Below are 16,966 nucleotides of genomic sequence, written 5' to 3'. Positions count from 1 at the left end.
TATTTCATATAGATTGATGAAACCTTGCATGAGTCTTTATCATGATATGAGCTTGTGTACCTCCTATTTTTCTACTAGTACTGCCTTCTGAAATAGTCAAAAATGCACATTTTCACCTTGTGGCGCACCTAGCTCAAAAGGTATTCGATTTAAATTGATGAAAATTTGCATGAATCTTTATCGTGATATGAACTTGCGCACCTCCTATTTTACGTCTTGCTCCGCCCCCTGTTTCCAGAGTTATGGCCTCTGCAATAGTCAAAAATGCACATTTTCACCTTGTGACGCGCCTAGCTCAAGACGTATTTCATATAGCTTGATGAAACCTTGCATGAGTCTTTATCATGATATGAACTTGTGCACCTTCTATTTTTCGTCTGGCTCCACCTCCCTATTTCCAAAGTAATGGCCCCTGAAATAGTCAAAAATGCACATTTTCACCTAATGACGTGCCTAGCTCAAAAAAATATTTGATGTAAATTCATTAAACCTTGCATGAGTCTTTATCATTATGTGACCTTGTACACTTGTCATTCTTCTTGAGATTTTAGCGCTAATTACAGAGTTACTGCCCTTGAAATAGCGATAATAGTGGATTTTTAGCTCGACTATTCGAAAAATAAGTAGAGCTATCCTACTCACCACGGCGGCGTCACACCTTGGTTAAGTGTTTCGTACCAGTCCACTTTTTGACAAAGTATTTTGAGATAAAGCTTTGAAACTTTCAACACTTGTTTACCATCATCATGTCCACTTGTAAGCAAGAGTACATAACTCTATCAAGGATTTTGGCTGAATTATGGCCCCTTTTAACTTAGAAATCTTGGTTAAGTTTTTCGTACCAGTTCACATTTTGTGTAAAGTGTTTGACATATGGCTTTGAAACTTTTATCACTTGTTTAATTATAACAGTCTCTCTCTGTAGGCAAGAGTACATAACTCTGTCAACTATTTTGGCTGAATTATGGCCCTTTTTGGACTTGGAAATTGGTACAATTTGTGTACAAATCCATGTTTTGTCAGAACTATTCTACATGTGGCTTTGAAAGTTTGAACAATTGTTCATCATCATGATTTATATCTGTAGGCAAGAGTACATAACTCTGTCAACTATTTTGGCTGAATTATGACCCTTTTTGACTTGAAAATTGGTTCAGTTTTAGTACAAGTCCATGTTTTGTCAAAACTATTTGACATGTGGTTTTGAAACTTTGAACACTTCTTTATCATCATGATTTCGATCTGTAGGCAAGAGTACATAACTCTATCAAGAATTTTGGCTGAATTATGGCCCCTTTTAACTTAGAAATCTTGGTTAAGCTTTTCGTACCATTTTTCACATTTTGTGTAAAGTGTTTGACATATGGCTTTAAAACTTTTATCACTTGTTTATTATAACAGTCTCTATCTGTATGCAAGAGTACATAATTCTATCAACTATTTTGGCTGAATTGTGGCCCTTTTTGGACTTGGAAATTCGTTTAGTTTTCATACAAGTCAACGTTGTGTCAAATCTATTTGACATGTGACTTTGAAACTTTTAACACTTGTTTATCACCATGATTCCCATCTGTAGGCAAGAGAACATAACTCTGTCAACTGTTTTGGCTAAATTATGACCCTTTTTTGGACTTGTAAAGCAGTGAAGTTTTTCGTACCAATCAATATCATGCCTAACCTGTTTGTCATATGGCTTTGAAACTTTGAACCACTTGTTTACCTTCATGTCCTACTTACCTAGGACAAGGACTTGAGCTCGGTTATGGCCCATTTCTGGACACAGAAATTAGTTAGGTTTCGCATACCATTCGATGTTTTGTTTATCAACTGTTTGATATATGGCTTTGACACTTTGAACACTTGCTTACCAACATGGTCACACATTGCATTATAGTGCAAAACTTAACCAAATTCACATACATTGTTTGTCATATCTGTTCCTTTTCTTTTGTCTGAAAATCACAGGTAATATTTTAACCCTATAATTCTATCAATGCTTCGAATAGTCGAGCGCGCTGCCATCAGACAGCTCTTGTTTGTTTGTGATGCTCATAGATCAAAAAGTAAATGGTCTAGAATAATGAATCCTTTATATAAAATGTTTGTTGAGGCTATACCCCTTAAGACTGCAAACATTTGAATTTTTGCCCCTAATTTGTGATGGGAGCACACCGTGTGTAATACAAACACATTCTAGTTTAAGTTAAATTGAAATATCCACTTTCTTTTTAAAATAATTTTCCTATTTAGATACAAGAAATACAGACTTCGGTGTAGCAAGTGCTGGCATATTCCGAAGAAAGAAGTAAAGACCTATCCAAACTGCCCTGTATGCGGGGCCTCACTGAGGTTCTCGTTCCACAAGAAAACATGGTAGAATCTGCCTCCATGTTCAGCCTAGAAGTGTTGCTATGGTATTATTTGAACAATCAGGTCATATATCTCTAGACATTGTTTGACTTTTATACGATGTAATTCCGTACCAGTACATTACTCTGTGTCTTATAAAAATGTAATTTGATAAGATTTACACGTTAGAGATAATCGATATTTATTTATTTATTTTCTGAATTCCATGACGTCTTGCTGTGTTTGATTAACTATTGTGTACGAAAGTGAACGTGAGAAAGGTGATATTAACATATTAATGAAATTGTCTTATTGTATATTTTGTTTACCTTCATTTTGTCTGCCATTTATTATACGTTTTCATTGCTTTGTTCATTATTTTTACGTTTTAGTTTTTGCCATGTAGGCCCCATTTTAAAATGGGCGTGTTTATGTGAGGGAGGTTGTTTTTGTGTGAAGCGACATTTTTGCTGTCCGATACTTCCATTCTTTTTTACCACTAGATGAATCATACATTAGTATTACTGCAAAATAGGTGAAACCAGTCGGTAGATGAAAATTGTGTTGTTGTTTTTTCAGTGCTAATTCCATATGAAAGGTCCTCGTAAATTATTCAAGGCAGTGAAAGAATTTTCAAAATCGGATAAGAAATAAAAAAAAATTGTGCACAATTCAATATTTCACCAAAGTTGCAGCATTTATGGTAATCATTTTGTTTCCATGGTAACATGTGAAAAAAATGGCGAATTTGATTTATTAACTCGACTATTCTAATAATAATTGGAGCCATTGGGCTCGCCCGTGCGTCGGCGTCCCGATTTGGTTAAGTTTTTTGTATGTAAGCTGGTATCTCAGTAACCACTTGTGGGAATGGATTGAAACTTCACACACTTATTTACTGTGATAAACTGACATGCATTGCACAGGTCCCATAACTCTACTTTGCATATTTACAAAAAAGTGCCTCCTTTTCACCTTTTTTATTCATTCACTTGAGAAGACTGTTGAATATTCGAGTGTTGCTGTCCGCGGACTGCTGTTGTTTTTAGGTATTTGTTTCAACCGTATTTCCATAAATGTGTAAAATAATTTCTCTACTTTTTCAAACTAGAACAAAAGAAATTATGCTTTACATCTCAAAATCAAGATACTATAGAAATTGACCCATTTTAAAGGTAATTTGCTACATAAATAATTCGACTGCCTACATGATTAGCTATTTTCTTGAATTTCAGCATGTCATCTTTTTTTTTTCTTTTTTTTTAAACTTGTTTTCCATGAGAGTTATGAATTGCTAGGCAATAGTTTTCCTATAAAATCAGCTATTATTAGCCATTCCTTCGCCTTATAAAAACAAACATCTAAATAAGACTCTTTATTTGCTTTCTTAAAAAAAAAACACTTTTCAAATTTTATTGTGTTCGAATGTCTAGACTTCCCGAAAACTTCAATATTAATGTAATTGTAAAGTAAAATCTTGAATATAATATTCGTATTTCAAATATTTTTGTATGATATACTTTGTTGTTATTATTTTGTTTAGAGTTATTTTCAATAAAGTATTTATATACAACGCCTCCATATTTTATTTAAGAAATAGGCCTAATATTTTCCAAACAGTGCTTTGTCGTTGGATGATATCATTGTTTGAAGCTCAGATAAGAAGGAATTATATAAGCCGTGCCATGAGAAAACCAACATAGTGGGTGTGCGACCAGCATGGATCCAGACCAGCCTGCGCATCCGCGCAGTCTGGTCAGGCTCCATGCTGTTCGCTAACAGTTTCTCTAATTGCAATAGGCTTTGAAAGCGAACAGCATGGATCCTGACCAGACTGCGCGGATGCGCAGGCTGGTCTGGATCCATGCTGGTCGCAAACCCACTATGTTGGTTTTGTCATGGCACGGCTCATATAATGATACACTTCTCAACGACAAAACATGATTTTATTCATAAGCAAATCACTGTTTGAGATATGTTATTTCGATTTTAACACTTTATCGCGAATTATTATCAACACCACTGAAGACGGCCTGTTTTGTGTTGTTTTCTTTTCCAGCGCGTCGCTATGGCATTTGACGATATGACGTAATATCATTATTTAATTCTGACGTACAAACAGTACATTTCACAAAAACACAGTTTCAGTCTTCTTTGTATAATAGGAAATAAATCGGATCGTGTTTGAATCAGCTTCATACGGAAGAGCCTTAAATGCCAGGTACGTTTTTAGCTCACCTGAGCACAGAGTGCTCAGGGTGAGGTATTGTGATCGCTCACCGTCCGGCGTCCGTCCGTCCGTCGTCCGTCCGTCGTCCGTCCACACTTTCCTTTAAACAACATCTCCTCCTAAACCAACAGGCCAATTTTGATGAAACTTCACAGGGATGTTCCTTGGATGGCCCCCTTTCAAAATTGTTCAAAGAATTAAATTCCATGCAGAACACTGGTTGCCATGGCAACCGAAAGGAAAAACTTTAAAAATCTTCTTCTCAAAAACCAGAAGCCCTAGAGCTTAGATATTTGGTGTGAAGCATTGCCTAGTGGACCTCTACCAAATTTGTTCAAATCATGACCCGGGGTCAAAATTGACCCCGCCCCCAGGGGTCACTTTATTTTACATAAGAAAATCTTAAAACATCTTCTTCTCAAAAACCAGAAGCCTTAGAGCTTAGATATTTGACATGTAGCATTGCCTACTGGACCTCTACTAAAATTGTTCAAATCATGACCCCGGGGTCAAAATTGACCCCGCCCCAGGGGTCACTTGATTTTACATAGGAAAATCTTCAAAAAATTTCTAAAAATAAACCAGAAGGCCTAGAGCTTAGATATTTCACATGTAGCATTGTCTAGTGGACCTCTACAAAATTTGTTCAAATCATGGCCCCCGGGGTCAAAATTGACCCCGCCTCAGGGGTCACTTGATTTTACATAGGAAAATATTAAAAAAATCTTCTTCTCAAAAACCAGAAGCCCTAGAGCTTAGATATTTGAAATGTAGCATTGCCTAGTGGACCTCTACTAAAGTTGTTCAAATTATGACCCGGGGGTCAAAATTGACCCCGCCCTAGGGGTCACTTGACTTTACATAGGAAAATCTTCAAAAGTTTTCTAAAAATAAACCAGAAGGCCTAGAGTTTAGATATTTCACATGTAGCATTACCTAGTGGACCTCTACAAAATTTGTTCATATCATGACCCCCTGGGTCAAAATTGACCCTGCCCCAGGGGTCACTTGATTTTACATAGGAAAATCTTCAAAAATTTTCTAAAAATAAACTAGAAGGCCTAAAGACTAGATATTTGACATGTAGCATTGCCTAGTGGACCTCTACAAAATTTGTTCAAACCTTGTCCCCCGGGGTCAAAATTGACTCCGCCCTAGGGGTCACTTGATTTTACATAGGAAAATCTTTAAAAAAAATTCTAAAAATAAACCAGAAGGCCTAGATCTTAGATATTTGACATGTAGCATTGCCTAGTAGACTTTTACAAAGTTTATTCAAATCATGACCCCTGGGGTCAAATTGACCCTGCCCCATGGGGTTACTTGATTGTACATAGAAAAATCTTCAAAATTTTCTAAAAATAAACCAGAAGAGCTTAGATATTTGACATGTAGCATTGCCTAGTGGACCTCTACAAAAAATTTTCAAATCTTGTTTTTAAAGTTACTTAAAGAAAATTTCAACTATATTTTCTTATAATTCTTTTGATTGATTTCTGTTATGATCTTTTGACCTTGAAGACTTGCCCTTAAGTGCAATGATAACAGGTGAGCGATATAGGGCCATCATGACCCTCTTGTATTTATTAACTCGAAATTTCGAGTTACGTTACTAACTTGAAATTTCGGGTTAGAACGGACCCATAGACCGACCGAGAAGCTCACTCCTATATACCACCCCCAAACTTCGTTTGTGGGGGTATAATGATTTCACAGTATGATCTAGCCTATCTGAGGTACCCCAGTTACTAAGTATGTGGTGAACTTGGCCTTTGACCTCATGACAGCGGAAGTCATCTACTGGAATATCAAATAATTTATCTATGTTGTTTTTTTTTTGGTTGAGCTGAACATCACTCCCACACATTTATAGGTCACTGATGACTTTCCAGTTTTTCATGGTTGAGAAAGACCCCAGGTGCCCCTTCGTGCATAATTTCAGACATGGACAGGCACATAGGTAGAACTGCTGACCTTCCACAAGGTAACAGGATGCTTCCTCACATGAAAGAATTCTACATTTCAAGTCCACAGCAGTGAGGTGTATGTGATTTGAAGCCAGCAACCGAACCAATTTTCTAATGATTTTATTTACAGTATCACTTCTGCAAGTCCAAGAAATCTCAAATTACTGACAGAAGAACCATCTTAAACCCAAAGGCCATTGTGCGAGTTAGAGTTAGTAACCCGAAATTTCGAGTTAGTAAGTCGAAATTTCGAGATAGTTCGAGTTACTAAGTCGATATTTTGAGTAATGTAACTTTGAGTTACTAAGTCGAAATTTCGAGTTAAGTATCTCGAAATTTCGAGTTAATAAATAAAACGCACCTGGCACTAATGCTCTTCCGTAAAAGCTTTAGACATTTTCCGTCGTTTCTTATCTCCTATCCTTATACGAAAAATCCCGTAAATTTTCATTAAGCCGCAGCAATTTCACAACACGTCGACGAGTTACACTTCGAAGGCAACTAGGACACCTACAGAAGACTGTCAGTACTTTTAGTGGGAGTGGATAGTGCAAGATACAGAAGATGCTCCTGATTCCAGATGCGTCTCTTGTTCTTTAGCGTGTGATGTGTAAATCACGCCATGGGAATCTTATTCCATTTTTATGACCCCACACGGACAGATGACCATAAAGGAAGATATTTGTTCTGCGACTGTTTTAACGCAGTTATGGCCCTTTGATATTTTTGCTATATAGAATATAGAGAAAAATCTTGTGTCCAACTCCTCCCAAACTATTAGCCTGGGGCCACTATCTCGAACGTACCTTAAGTCCTAAGATGTTCGTAAAGGGTTCGTAAGGAATTCGTAGAAGATATTTTCTCTATCTCGAAAGCCTCGTAATTTACGACACTTCGTAAATGTCCTCGTAAGTTAAGGCTAAAAAATCCACCCCTTAACGTTCTCGTAGTGTATAAAAACTTATGTATGTCTGTCTGTCTGATGGTGAATATGTTTCTTTCTTATTGTACCTCGCTGAAACTGTTGTAAAAATATTTATTGAAGTTGTCATTCCTTTCGTTTGTGTCAACAAACATGAATATATTTCATATAGATGAATAAATTTAGTGCTTTCAGTCCGTTTTTATAGATAAAACGCACAGTTTTTTTTATTTCACAGAGAAAGAAATACATTAACGTTTTCCCGTTTGTTCATCAGGGCTATCGTTTTAACGTTTTGTCAGATTTTCATGGCATTTGAATTGTTAGGACTGTGCTTTAGCTCAAACGGGGCATCAACCTGTAACAACAATTTTTGGTAATTGGTACCGGCGGTTTTTTGATATGTTTAGAATTTAAAATGTACAACTAAATGTTGACTTTTACCACTGTGATAGTTACCGCAGTATATATTTACTGGCGGATGCTATTCGTCAAAATGGTATTGGAAAAAAACGCAAACGTTACAGTCATTTTTTTTTTTTTAAATCATATTGAAAACTTACGATACACGTTACATACATATTTTGTATCCTTTGAGGTACGTATATCACAAATATGGTTGAAATATCCTATCACGGAATAACTGTATCATAGATATTTACCCGTGGACTGTAATAACTGGTGAGACTGAATTATGTTTCGGACTGCCAGCAATAGAATTTCTAACATCGAAAGGAATTGCATTGTACAAGACTATATATTGATTTTCATACTGAACGCTACACGCGCATCCCCGGCTATGCTAGCTTAATAGATAGAATACACAGGACCTCAAAGTAGGTTCGAATACCGAGCGAGGCGTTTATGGTTTCCGTGATGATTTGCTAAAGACAATACATCTAAGTTCATTCATTTTCCACCTCTGCATTATGTGCGGGAGTATCTGTAAGGAATCCGGGAATACTAATGCATATTATCTCGAGCGCACGACATTTTATCTCAGTGCACGACATCTTATCTCGTGCGCACGACATCTTATCTCGAGCACTCGATATCTTATCTCGTGAATTGTACATCTTATCTCGTGCAAACGACATATTATCTCGTGCGAACGACATCTTAATTTGTGCGCACGACATCTTATCTCGTGCGCTTGACATCTTACTCGTCCACACGACATCTTATCTCGTTCGCACGACACCTTATCTATATTTTGTTAGGGCCTTTTTGTGTATTCAGGTCATCAGTGAAAATATATGGACGAGTAGATAATGAGTGTCCCGAATATTCAGATTTTATTTAAACTTTCCTTAAGTACAAAGGGGAGCGGTGATCTAGTGGATAAGGTGTCGGCCGCTCAATCCAGGGATCGTGGGTTCGAGCCCCACTGGGGTCACGACCATGATTTCTCATATGACACCAGTACTGGGTTTTCCAGGAAGCGGACTCGAGTGTGGTTCCAATAAGCTTGAAGCTTTCATTACAATCGAGCTAAAACAAATTAGTATCAACTTAAACTCAAGAACAAGTTTATCACATCATTTTGGGGAGCAGTGCACATAATTGATCATCCTTTCGTCAAAATTAAAACATAATCATGCTTACTGCATGTTAGAATAGCAACAAAATGTATTTTGACCGATTCCGAATTGTCAGAAAAGTTATAAAATTGGATGCATGAATAATGGGGAAACAGAGAAATTCTTTGATATTTTGGCGAAGCCTACATACTTAATCTTTATTTTGTCAAGGATTTAAATTTATTCCTTTGTGTCATCGCTGAATTGTCGGTGCATTTTTTATCAGTTTAATATTTATAACTATAACGAAAAATAAACTAAATGTTCACAACGGAAAATGTGGTCAGTTCCTAATTTGAAGACATTTTTTTCAAAGCATCTACATTCTATAACCGGTAGTCTCACTTCGACCTTAGCACCACAGCCATTAAAAATAATTGTATACACACAAACAACACGCATATGCACGCGCACATACGCAAGAACGCATGTGCAAGCACGCACCAACGTACGCAGACACAAACACACAGCACACACAACGACGACGAATAAATCCACATACACGCGCACGCATGCAACGACAACAAATAGATAAACACATATTAATTGCATTTGTTTTCCTTTTTTCATAACTTGTATCATTTCAAGAAGATAGATGTCATATAGTAGTTGCTGACTATATATACATGTATTATAATTCATGTTTTATATTCACGAGGTATGTAAATGTATATTGTGTATATTATAGAAAAAAAATCAATTAAAAAAAAAACATGTCGTACGCTTGAGATAAGATGTCGTGCGCACGAGATGATATGTCGTGCGCTCGAGATAATTTCATCTTGAAAAAAAAGAAATGCATGTCCTAAACATACCACCGTTAAAATTCACTTAATATGGATATATTTTCCCATGTTGTTAAGCATAAACAGCTAGTGGGCTATTAGGTACACGCGCAGTTGTTCGAAAATGACGTCATTAAATGGATTATCCATGACTTACGATATCGTAACTAACTTAAAATACCTTAAGTTACGAGCGCTTTACGAGGGCGTTAAGAGGTGTTTGGAGATAGCCGAATAACGTTACCTTAGTCTTACCTTAGGTTTATCGTAAACCATACTTTAACTTACGATACGAATAAAATTTCGAGATAGTGGCCCCTGATTTGCTTCAAACTTCCACAGATGAACAAGCTTGATGTGCAGGTGATCATAATGGAAGGATTTTTTGTGAATATTTTTACCGCAGTTTAACTAAGGGATGGGCAAATGTTGTACCTGTATCAGCAAAGGGCAGAACATAAATTATTGAATTAATAATACCTAGGACTGCATGTGAAGTAGATATGTATGCATTAGATTTCTAGCCCTTTGTAAATAAGGCTGTGCCATCATTTTATAAATGGTTGAATTGCTATGGTCATGGCTGGGGTTAGTAAAGTGAAATATTACTATGGCTTCCAGGGTAATCATTCCACTACCCCGTAGTGTGATAAAAGATAAGTGTACCCATAAAAGCTAGATTTATTATATACATTTAGCTGTTTATAAAAGACATAATATGTCCCCTACGATTCTTGTTTATGCTGCAACATCGATTTTTAAACTAATGACCCCTTAAAAATATGGTCCATTTACTGGTCAGATAAACACGCTTCAAAGTTTGACCGTCAAATGCCTGAGTTAAGCGATCTCCGGGTATATACCATGGAAACAACTCGGTGTTTTTGTGACATTACGCCATTGTGACCTTGACCTTTCACCTACTGACATCACAAACTGACAAGAGAGAATAATAAGATCGATGGTCCTAGATCAAAGTTTGAAATCTTATTGATCAGAAACCATTTTAATATCAAGGTCACCTGTGATCTTGGCCTTGGACCAACTAATTTACAAAACAATATCTTGTGCACACCATCTCTCATCCCATTGACACAATTTAATGAAACTTAATGTATATTCTTTCAAAAAACAATTTGCAGAGTTATGGGACTTTATTTTTTTTTTATTGTACTATATATACATATTGGCCATCTGCTGACTACGGGGTCATCTACTGACCACAGGCAATTATGCGGTGAAGTTTGTTCATTGTTCAGAAACCAAGCTAGGTGTCCACCGAACGACCGACCGACAGACCTACCGGCTTACAATGAGCAAAACCGTTTACTGCCACTACCTCGAAGGGGAAAGGATGGGACATAGAAAACATGGCACATATTTGCACAAACGAGAATAAGTAGTGTCAAAAGATAAAAATAGCTGGGAAAGACATTTTATGGGGTTGACATTACAGCAAGTGCTGTTTTAAATCCTTGGACTATGTCAGTACTGACCGTGTTAGTAATGTGAAAATTCCAAAACACAGCTGCACGTGATGAAAATGAATGTACACAGGTCTCTTGTTGCTATAAGGCACACTGCCTTATTTTATCTTTGTCTTTTTTCACAAACTTAAAAATATCAATTTTATTGTTGTTGTTTTTTTCACCCAAAATGTCGCCACTGTATTTTAAAATCGATTTGAAAATGATTCAGCACCATTTCACATATCAGAAATGGCGTTGTTCTACTTTCCAATGTGACGCAGTATAGATTTTTCAGTATATCTGTAATCGTCTTTCGCTTTTCTATTTATTGTACCCCCCACCCCTCTCCCCGACAACAAAGTTGTAAGGGGGAGGGGTGTATACTGGTTTCAGGTTGTTCAGTCTGTCTGTCCGTAGACACAATCTTGTGCGCACCATCTCTCCTCATTTCCTTGACACAATTTGATGAAACTTCACACAAGTGATTAGTAACAACAGTAATTGTGCATGGGGCATGTTAGGTTCTTTAAGAAATTTTTAACAGAGTTATGGGACTTTGTTTTTGTTACTATACTATATACATAGACACAATCTTGTGCACACCATCTCTCATCCCATTGACACAATTTAATGAAACTTAATATAAGTGATCATAACAGAGTTATGGGACTTTGTTTTTGTTACTATACTATATACATAGACACAATCTTGTGCACACCATCTCTCATCCCATTGACACAATTTAATGAAACTTAATATAAGTGATCAGCAACAACAGTAGTTGTGCATGGGGCATGTATGTTCTTTCAAAAAACAATTTGCAAAGTTATGGGACTTTATTTTTTTTTATTGTACTATAATTTATATACATAGGGTCTGCATATACAATCTTGTGTGCGCCTAATCTCCTGAACCCATGCACACAAATTAATGAAACTTCACACAAGTGATCAGTAACAACAATAGTTGTGCATGGTGCATGTTAGGTTCTTTCAGGAAAATCAGGAAAAAAAATGCAGGGTTACGGGACTTTGATTTTTGTTACTATACTATATACACATAGAGTCTGCATATGCAATCATGTGCGCGCCTAATCTGAACCCATGCACAAAATTTGATGAAACTGAATTCAAGTGATCAGTAGTAACCCTAGTTGTGCATGGTGCATGTTAGGTTCTTTCAGAAAAAAAAAAATATGCACAGTTATGGGACATTGTTTTTATTAACATACTATATATATACGGTCTGCAATCTTGTGCGCACCTAATCTTCCAAACCTTTGCACACAATTTAATGAGACTTCACACATTGCCTGCTGCACAGTAAATGGGCCAAATGTGTTAGCATCAAAGTCAAAAATTAAAGTTAAAGATTTCTTACCTGTTAAGCCTTTTTCATGAAGTTGTATGTTTTAACTTCATGAAAAAGTAAAATAATAGATAACTTTTTGCTGATTTTTGTTTTTATACATCATTTTCTATCAGTGGTTGGGCAAGGGGACGGACGTTACATGGCAGTGTAAAAAGCTTGTTTCTGAAGCTGTTTACTGTCATTTAGATGAGAAAATTCACCAAATCAATAAACCAGTACATCTTTACAAGAAACTTATAAAAAATTTGCCAAAAATTGAAAAAAAAAATGTTTTTGTTATTTTACCTGCCGAAGCAGAGAAGGAAAAAAACAGCCATACTCATATTTTTCCTGTTACCATTTATAATATTACACTTAATTGGATAACAACCTTTTAAATAAAGACACAAGAACATAAGTTATTAAACAATTCAGTTTTTTGTATATTTCTTTTTTATTTAGGCTTCAAAACTAGTAAAGAGAAACTGATGGTAAAGGGGGACGGACGTTACATTATGAGGGGACGGACGTTACACTAGTTATATACATTTGTTTATCAAGCTTTAATGTTGCTTTACTGAATAAATACAGATTCTGTTAATGTTTAACCTATCTAGATGAATGAAAAATGATACAAAGTAATAAAATAAAAAGAAATTATTATGCTGAATTAGAGTTTTAAAATATGGAGAGAAAAGGAAAACAGTATTTTTTAATAAGGAAATTGATAGTGTTCATCCTATGTATTCACTGACTTAATGAAAGGTGTTTCTAAATTTTCATTATTATGCTAATGTCCTTCAATAAAAGATATGTGTGTGGTAATGGTACATCTTACTGCTAGAGTTAAGTAAATTAGGATGGACGTTACAAATTCACCATAATTTCTAACAATTTTTTTTGCAAAAACTATGTTGAAGCATAAAACAAAACGAAACAGAACAAAATGAGAAAACGTATTAAGTTATTTATTTCTTTTCATGAACATGTAAATGATATGTATCATATAATATCATACACTTTTAAGAAAGTGACAGTAATCATCATCTCAGCACAAGAAGGGGATAAGAGCCCTGACATCAAACACTTTTTTAACTGAGGTGAGGAGGATCATTTTGTTTCATTTTGAATTTCACAGATACCGCTATAAATCATATTCATATACATAGATTAAGAAAAATCCCTGAAGTATGTAATCTGAAAGTAATTCTGAAAATACATTTATATAGACAGTGTTTTCTATTCCCCAGTTTTGGGGATTGAAGGAAGGATCCATTAGGAGGGGAAAAATATGCTGTAATGACTAAAATACTTTTTTAATACGAGTTTGAAAAAAAAAAAATACCCTGGACCCTGTACAACAGTTGGTACATCTACTTAAAATATCTGTGATTCATTGCCATGACACATCAGATTTTGTTAATGAAATGATCATAATTTAGAATTTTTTGTATTCAATTTAAGGGTCTACACAACCGTATGGCCATCATCACTGGCATGAGCCTGGATCATAAAATAAGTTCAACTTAACTTAAAAGAATTTCACACATTTAGTCCCACTCCTAATCTGCATATGACAGCAAGCTCCTCCCCTTTCTCAGTTTTTCAAAAGAAATCACTTTGTATATACAAGGTTCATTAAGAGAGTCAGTGTTTTTACAAGACTAGGTATGGATCCAGAAATGTATATACAGGGTCTAGTGTTATGGCACCTTGTATAACGCTAGTATGTGTTTATACAAGACTCGTTAAGAGGGTAAGTGTTGTTTTTAGAATCTTACAAGGATCCAGAGATATATACATGTGTAAATTGGGCCCGGTTAAGTGGATCCATTTTATCAGTTTTGTTTATTTTTCTCATGTTGTTTTTATAGCCAACTGTTGTTCCAGCAGGGGTCTCGTTACATGTGACATATTATTCTTTTGAATAATGTCCTCATATTTGTAAATAAATGTTTTATTGGGAATGATTTTACACACAGCATCTTTATTTATCAATATATAAACTACAAAAAGTTACTGATGGATAACAAAATCAGAATATAAGAAATATTCAATTATCACAATTTTTGTAACATCCGTCCCTTTTCTGTAACGTCCGTCCCCCCTATTTTTCTGATGAAGATGATACAACATCATATAAATCTAAATGAATGTTTTTATATATTTATTACTTATTGATGCATGTCCTATCAAACAGGAGTTAATTTCATTTACATTTCCTCACATAGCATAAAAAACAAAGATTTTTGCTCCAATTTTCAGGTCTTTTTTCTAGTTTTCAATTTAAAATACTCAAAAGTATGGGAAAAAAATTTTTTCAACATTGTTTTTGATAATTTCATACTTTTTACATACTCTAATGAAATAATAGTATCAGATATTACCATCAAAACATTAAAACACTGCATTTTGTACAAAATTAAGAAAAGCATATATAGGGGGACGGACGTTACAGGGACGGACGTTACGCATAACTTTTGATATTTCATCATTTTTTTGCCAGCAAGGCTGCAGATCTATTTATTTTTCATTTTTTCATGATAGGTATGTCATTAAGCATATATGAAAGTAATTAATATCAATATATTCATATTCAATTGCAAAATAATAGTGGGGGACGGACGTTACACTTTTTTTCACGCAAATGGTTTTTTGGGTAGTAAAATGGACTTTTTAACTAAAATGTCCATTGATACGCGCTGCAGGCATTTTTTTCATATTCTACAAATACATAGTAAGACAGTGAGCAAGAAAATTATTTTGAATATGTAAAATAAAGACATTTTGTGTTCAATTCAAAATTTAGCATTTTTGTTAAAAACAGTGGTGTTACACGAGTCACTTTTTATTATCATATTCATAAAAATGTAACGACTTCAGTGATCATCAATGTTATACATCATTTTAAAGGTAATAAAATTATCTGTTTAAAGGTATTCAAATCAAACATATATTTTGTTATTTGAAAATACTGTAGCATTTTTTGAAAAGTGTAAAAATCCAATGCTAACGCATTACATGAAAAAACGGCCTATTTTCAGCCATAAAATGGCTTTCAAAATTTTTTTGGGTTGATTATGTAATTTTTTTTTACTGCAGCATTTGAATACTAATAAAACACATTAAAAACAGTTTTAACAAAACTTGAAACAGATGTTCCTCTATAAATAAAATGCAGTTACATGTTTTTTGAAAAAATTGGCCCATTTACTGTGCAGCAGGCAACATGTGATCAGTACAACCCTAGTTGTGCATGGTGCATGTTACGTTCTTTTAGATAAATATTCTGCAGAGTTATGGGACTTTGTTTGTTGTTACTATACTACATACATACAGTCTATATACATACATTATGTCAGTGCGTGTGGCATTCTCATCCATCAGAGGTTCGTCAAAATCCCGAGACGAACCTCTGATTTATTTCCATCGTTTACTTGGTGAGCATGCGCACTCGTAATTACTATCGGGAGTGGTTTCAGCCAATCATTGTTCGCCATTATTTGGAACTCCAAATTGAAACTTCAAAAAATATGTAAACAAGATGCTTGCTTACGATGGATAAAGGCTGTATTCCATGATTGCGATAAATAAAGATTTATTCCTGTAATTCGACGTTATGAGATTTACATCAAGAAATAATAATATTCGTCGTACATGGACATCGTATTCCCTCGATAATATGGAAAGAACGCGGTCACGCTTTCTACGATTTGTCGCGAAACGACGCTGATTGGCTGAAACGTTTTACCTGTAATGTAACCAAACCATAAATATTGGCGAAATGTGCCAGAGGTTCATCCGGGAAACCACGGTAGACCTCTGGTATGCGAGAATGTGCGTGTGGGGGGTACATTCATCACCTTTAGTGAGAGCTCTAGTTTTATATTATTTTATGATAAGGGCCCCATGGTCCCAGGCTCCAAACAATTGTATGCCGTATCTGACGAAGATGTAAAAGTCAAAACTAGTAACAATTTGTTTTCATGAATATTTTGCATGTTTTTCTACATATTGTGGTGACCACGGTTAAAATTTGATGCAGAGGTACGTAGCATGAGTAACTGTAGAAAGTGGTAAATTATGAAGTGTGTACATTGTAGTCATTTGCTTTTAGGCCGTGTGCCATACATTGTGTTATATTTGTCTGTGTTTAATTACATAATCCATCTGCACTACCAGTCAACGAGACTTTTAAATCGAAGATCGTTCTAAAGCCGTACCGCACCTGGATGAGGTCTGACTGGTATTTTTAACACAGATGGACACTTAACTGCGTGGAGGCAGTCCCGAGGGAAGAAGTGCCGAAACAAC

At 35.4% G+C, this 16,966-nt stretch overlaps 1 protein-coding gene across 1 annotated transcript in view; it reads left to right on the top strand.

The window, feature by feature from the left end:
• The window catches only part of LOC123525828 (uncharacterized), a 32,549-nt gene extending 28,641 nt beyond the window's left edge, over positions 1-3,908 (top strand). Inside the window, exon 5 of the mRNA XM_053538216.1 lies at positions 2,251-3,908. Within this exon, the coding sequence (XP_053394191.1) occupies positions 2,251-2,377 (127 nt within the window). The 3' untranslated portion in view covers positions 2,378-3,908. The remainder of the gene's footprint in view (positions 1-2,250) is intronic.
• The last annotated feature ends 13,058 nt before the right edge of the window (positions 3,909-16,966 follow it).

This window comes from Mercenaria mercenaria, chromosome 3 (genome assembly GCF_021730395.1).
Source record: "Mercenaria mercenaria strain notata chromosome 3, MADL_Memer_1, whole genome shotgun sequence".
NCBI lineage: Eukaryota > Metazoa > Mollusca > Bivalvia > Venerida > Veneridae > Mercenaria > Mercenaria mercenaria.
The sequence above is the reverse complement of the archived record's forward strand: the minus strand, read 5'-3'. Positions and strand labels throughout refer to the sequence as shown.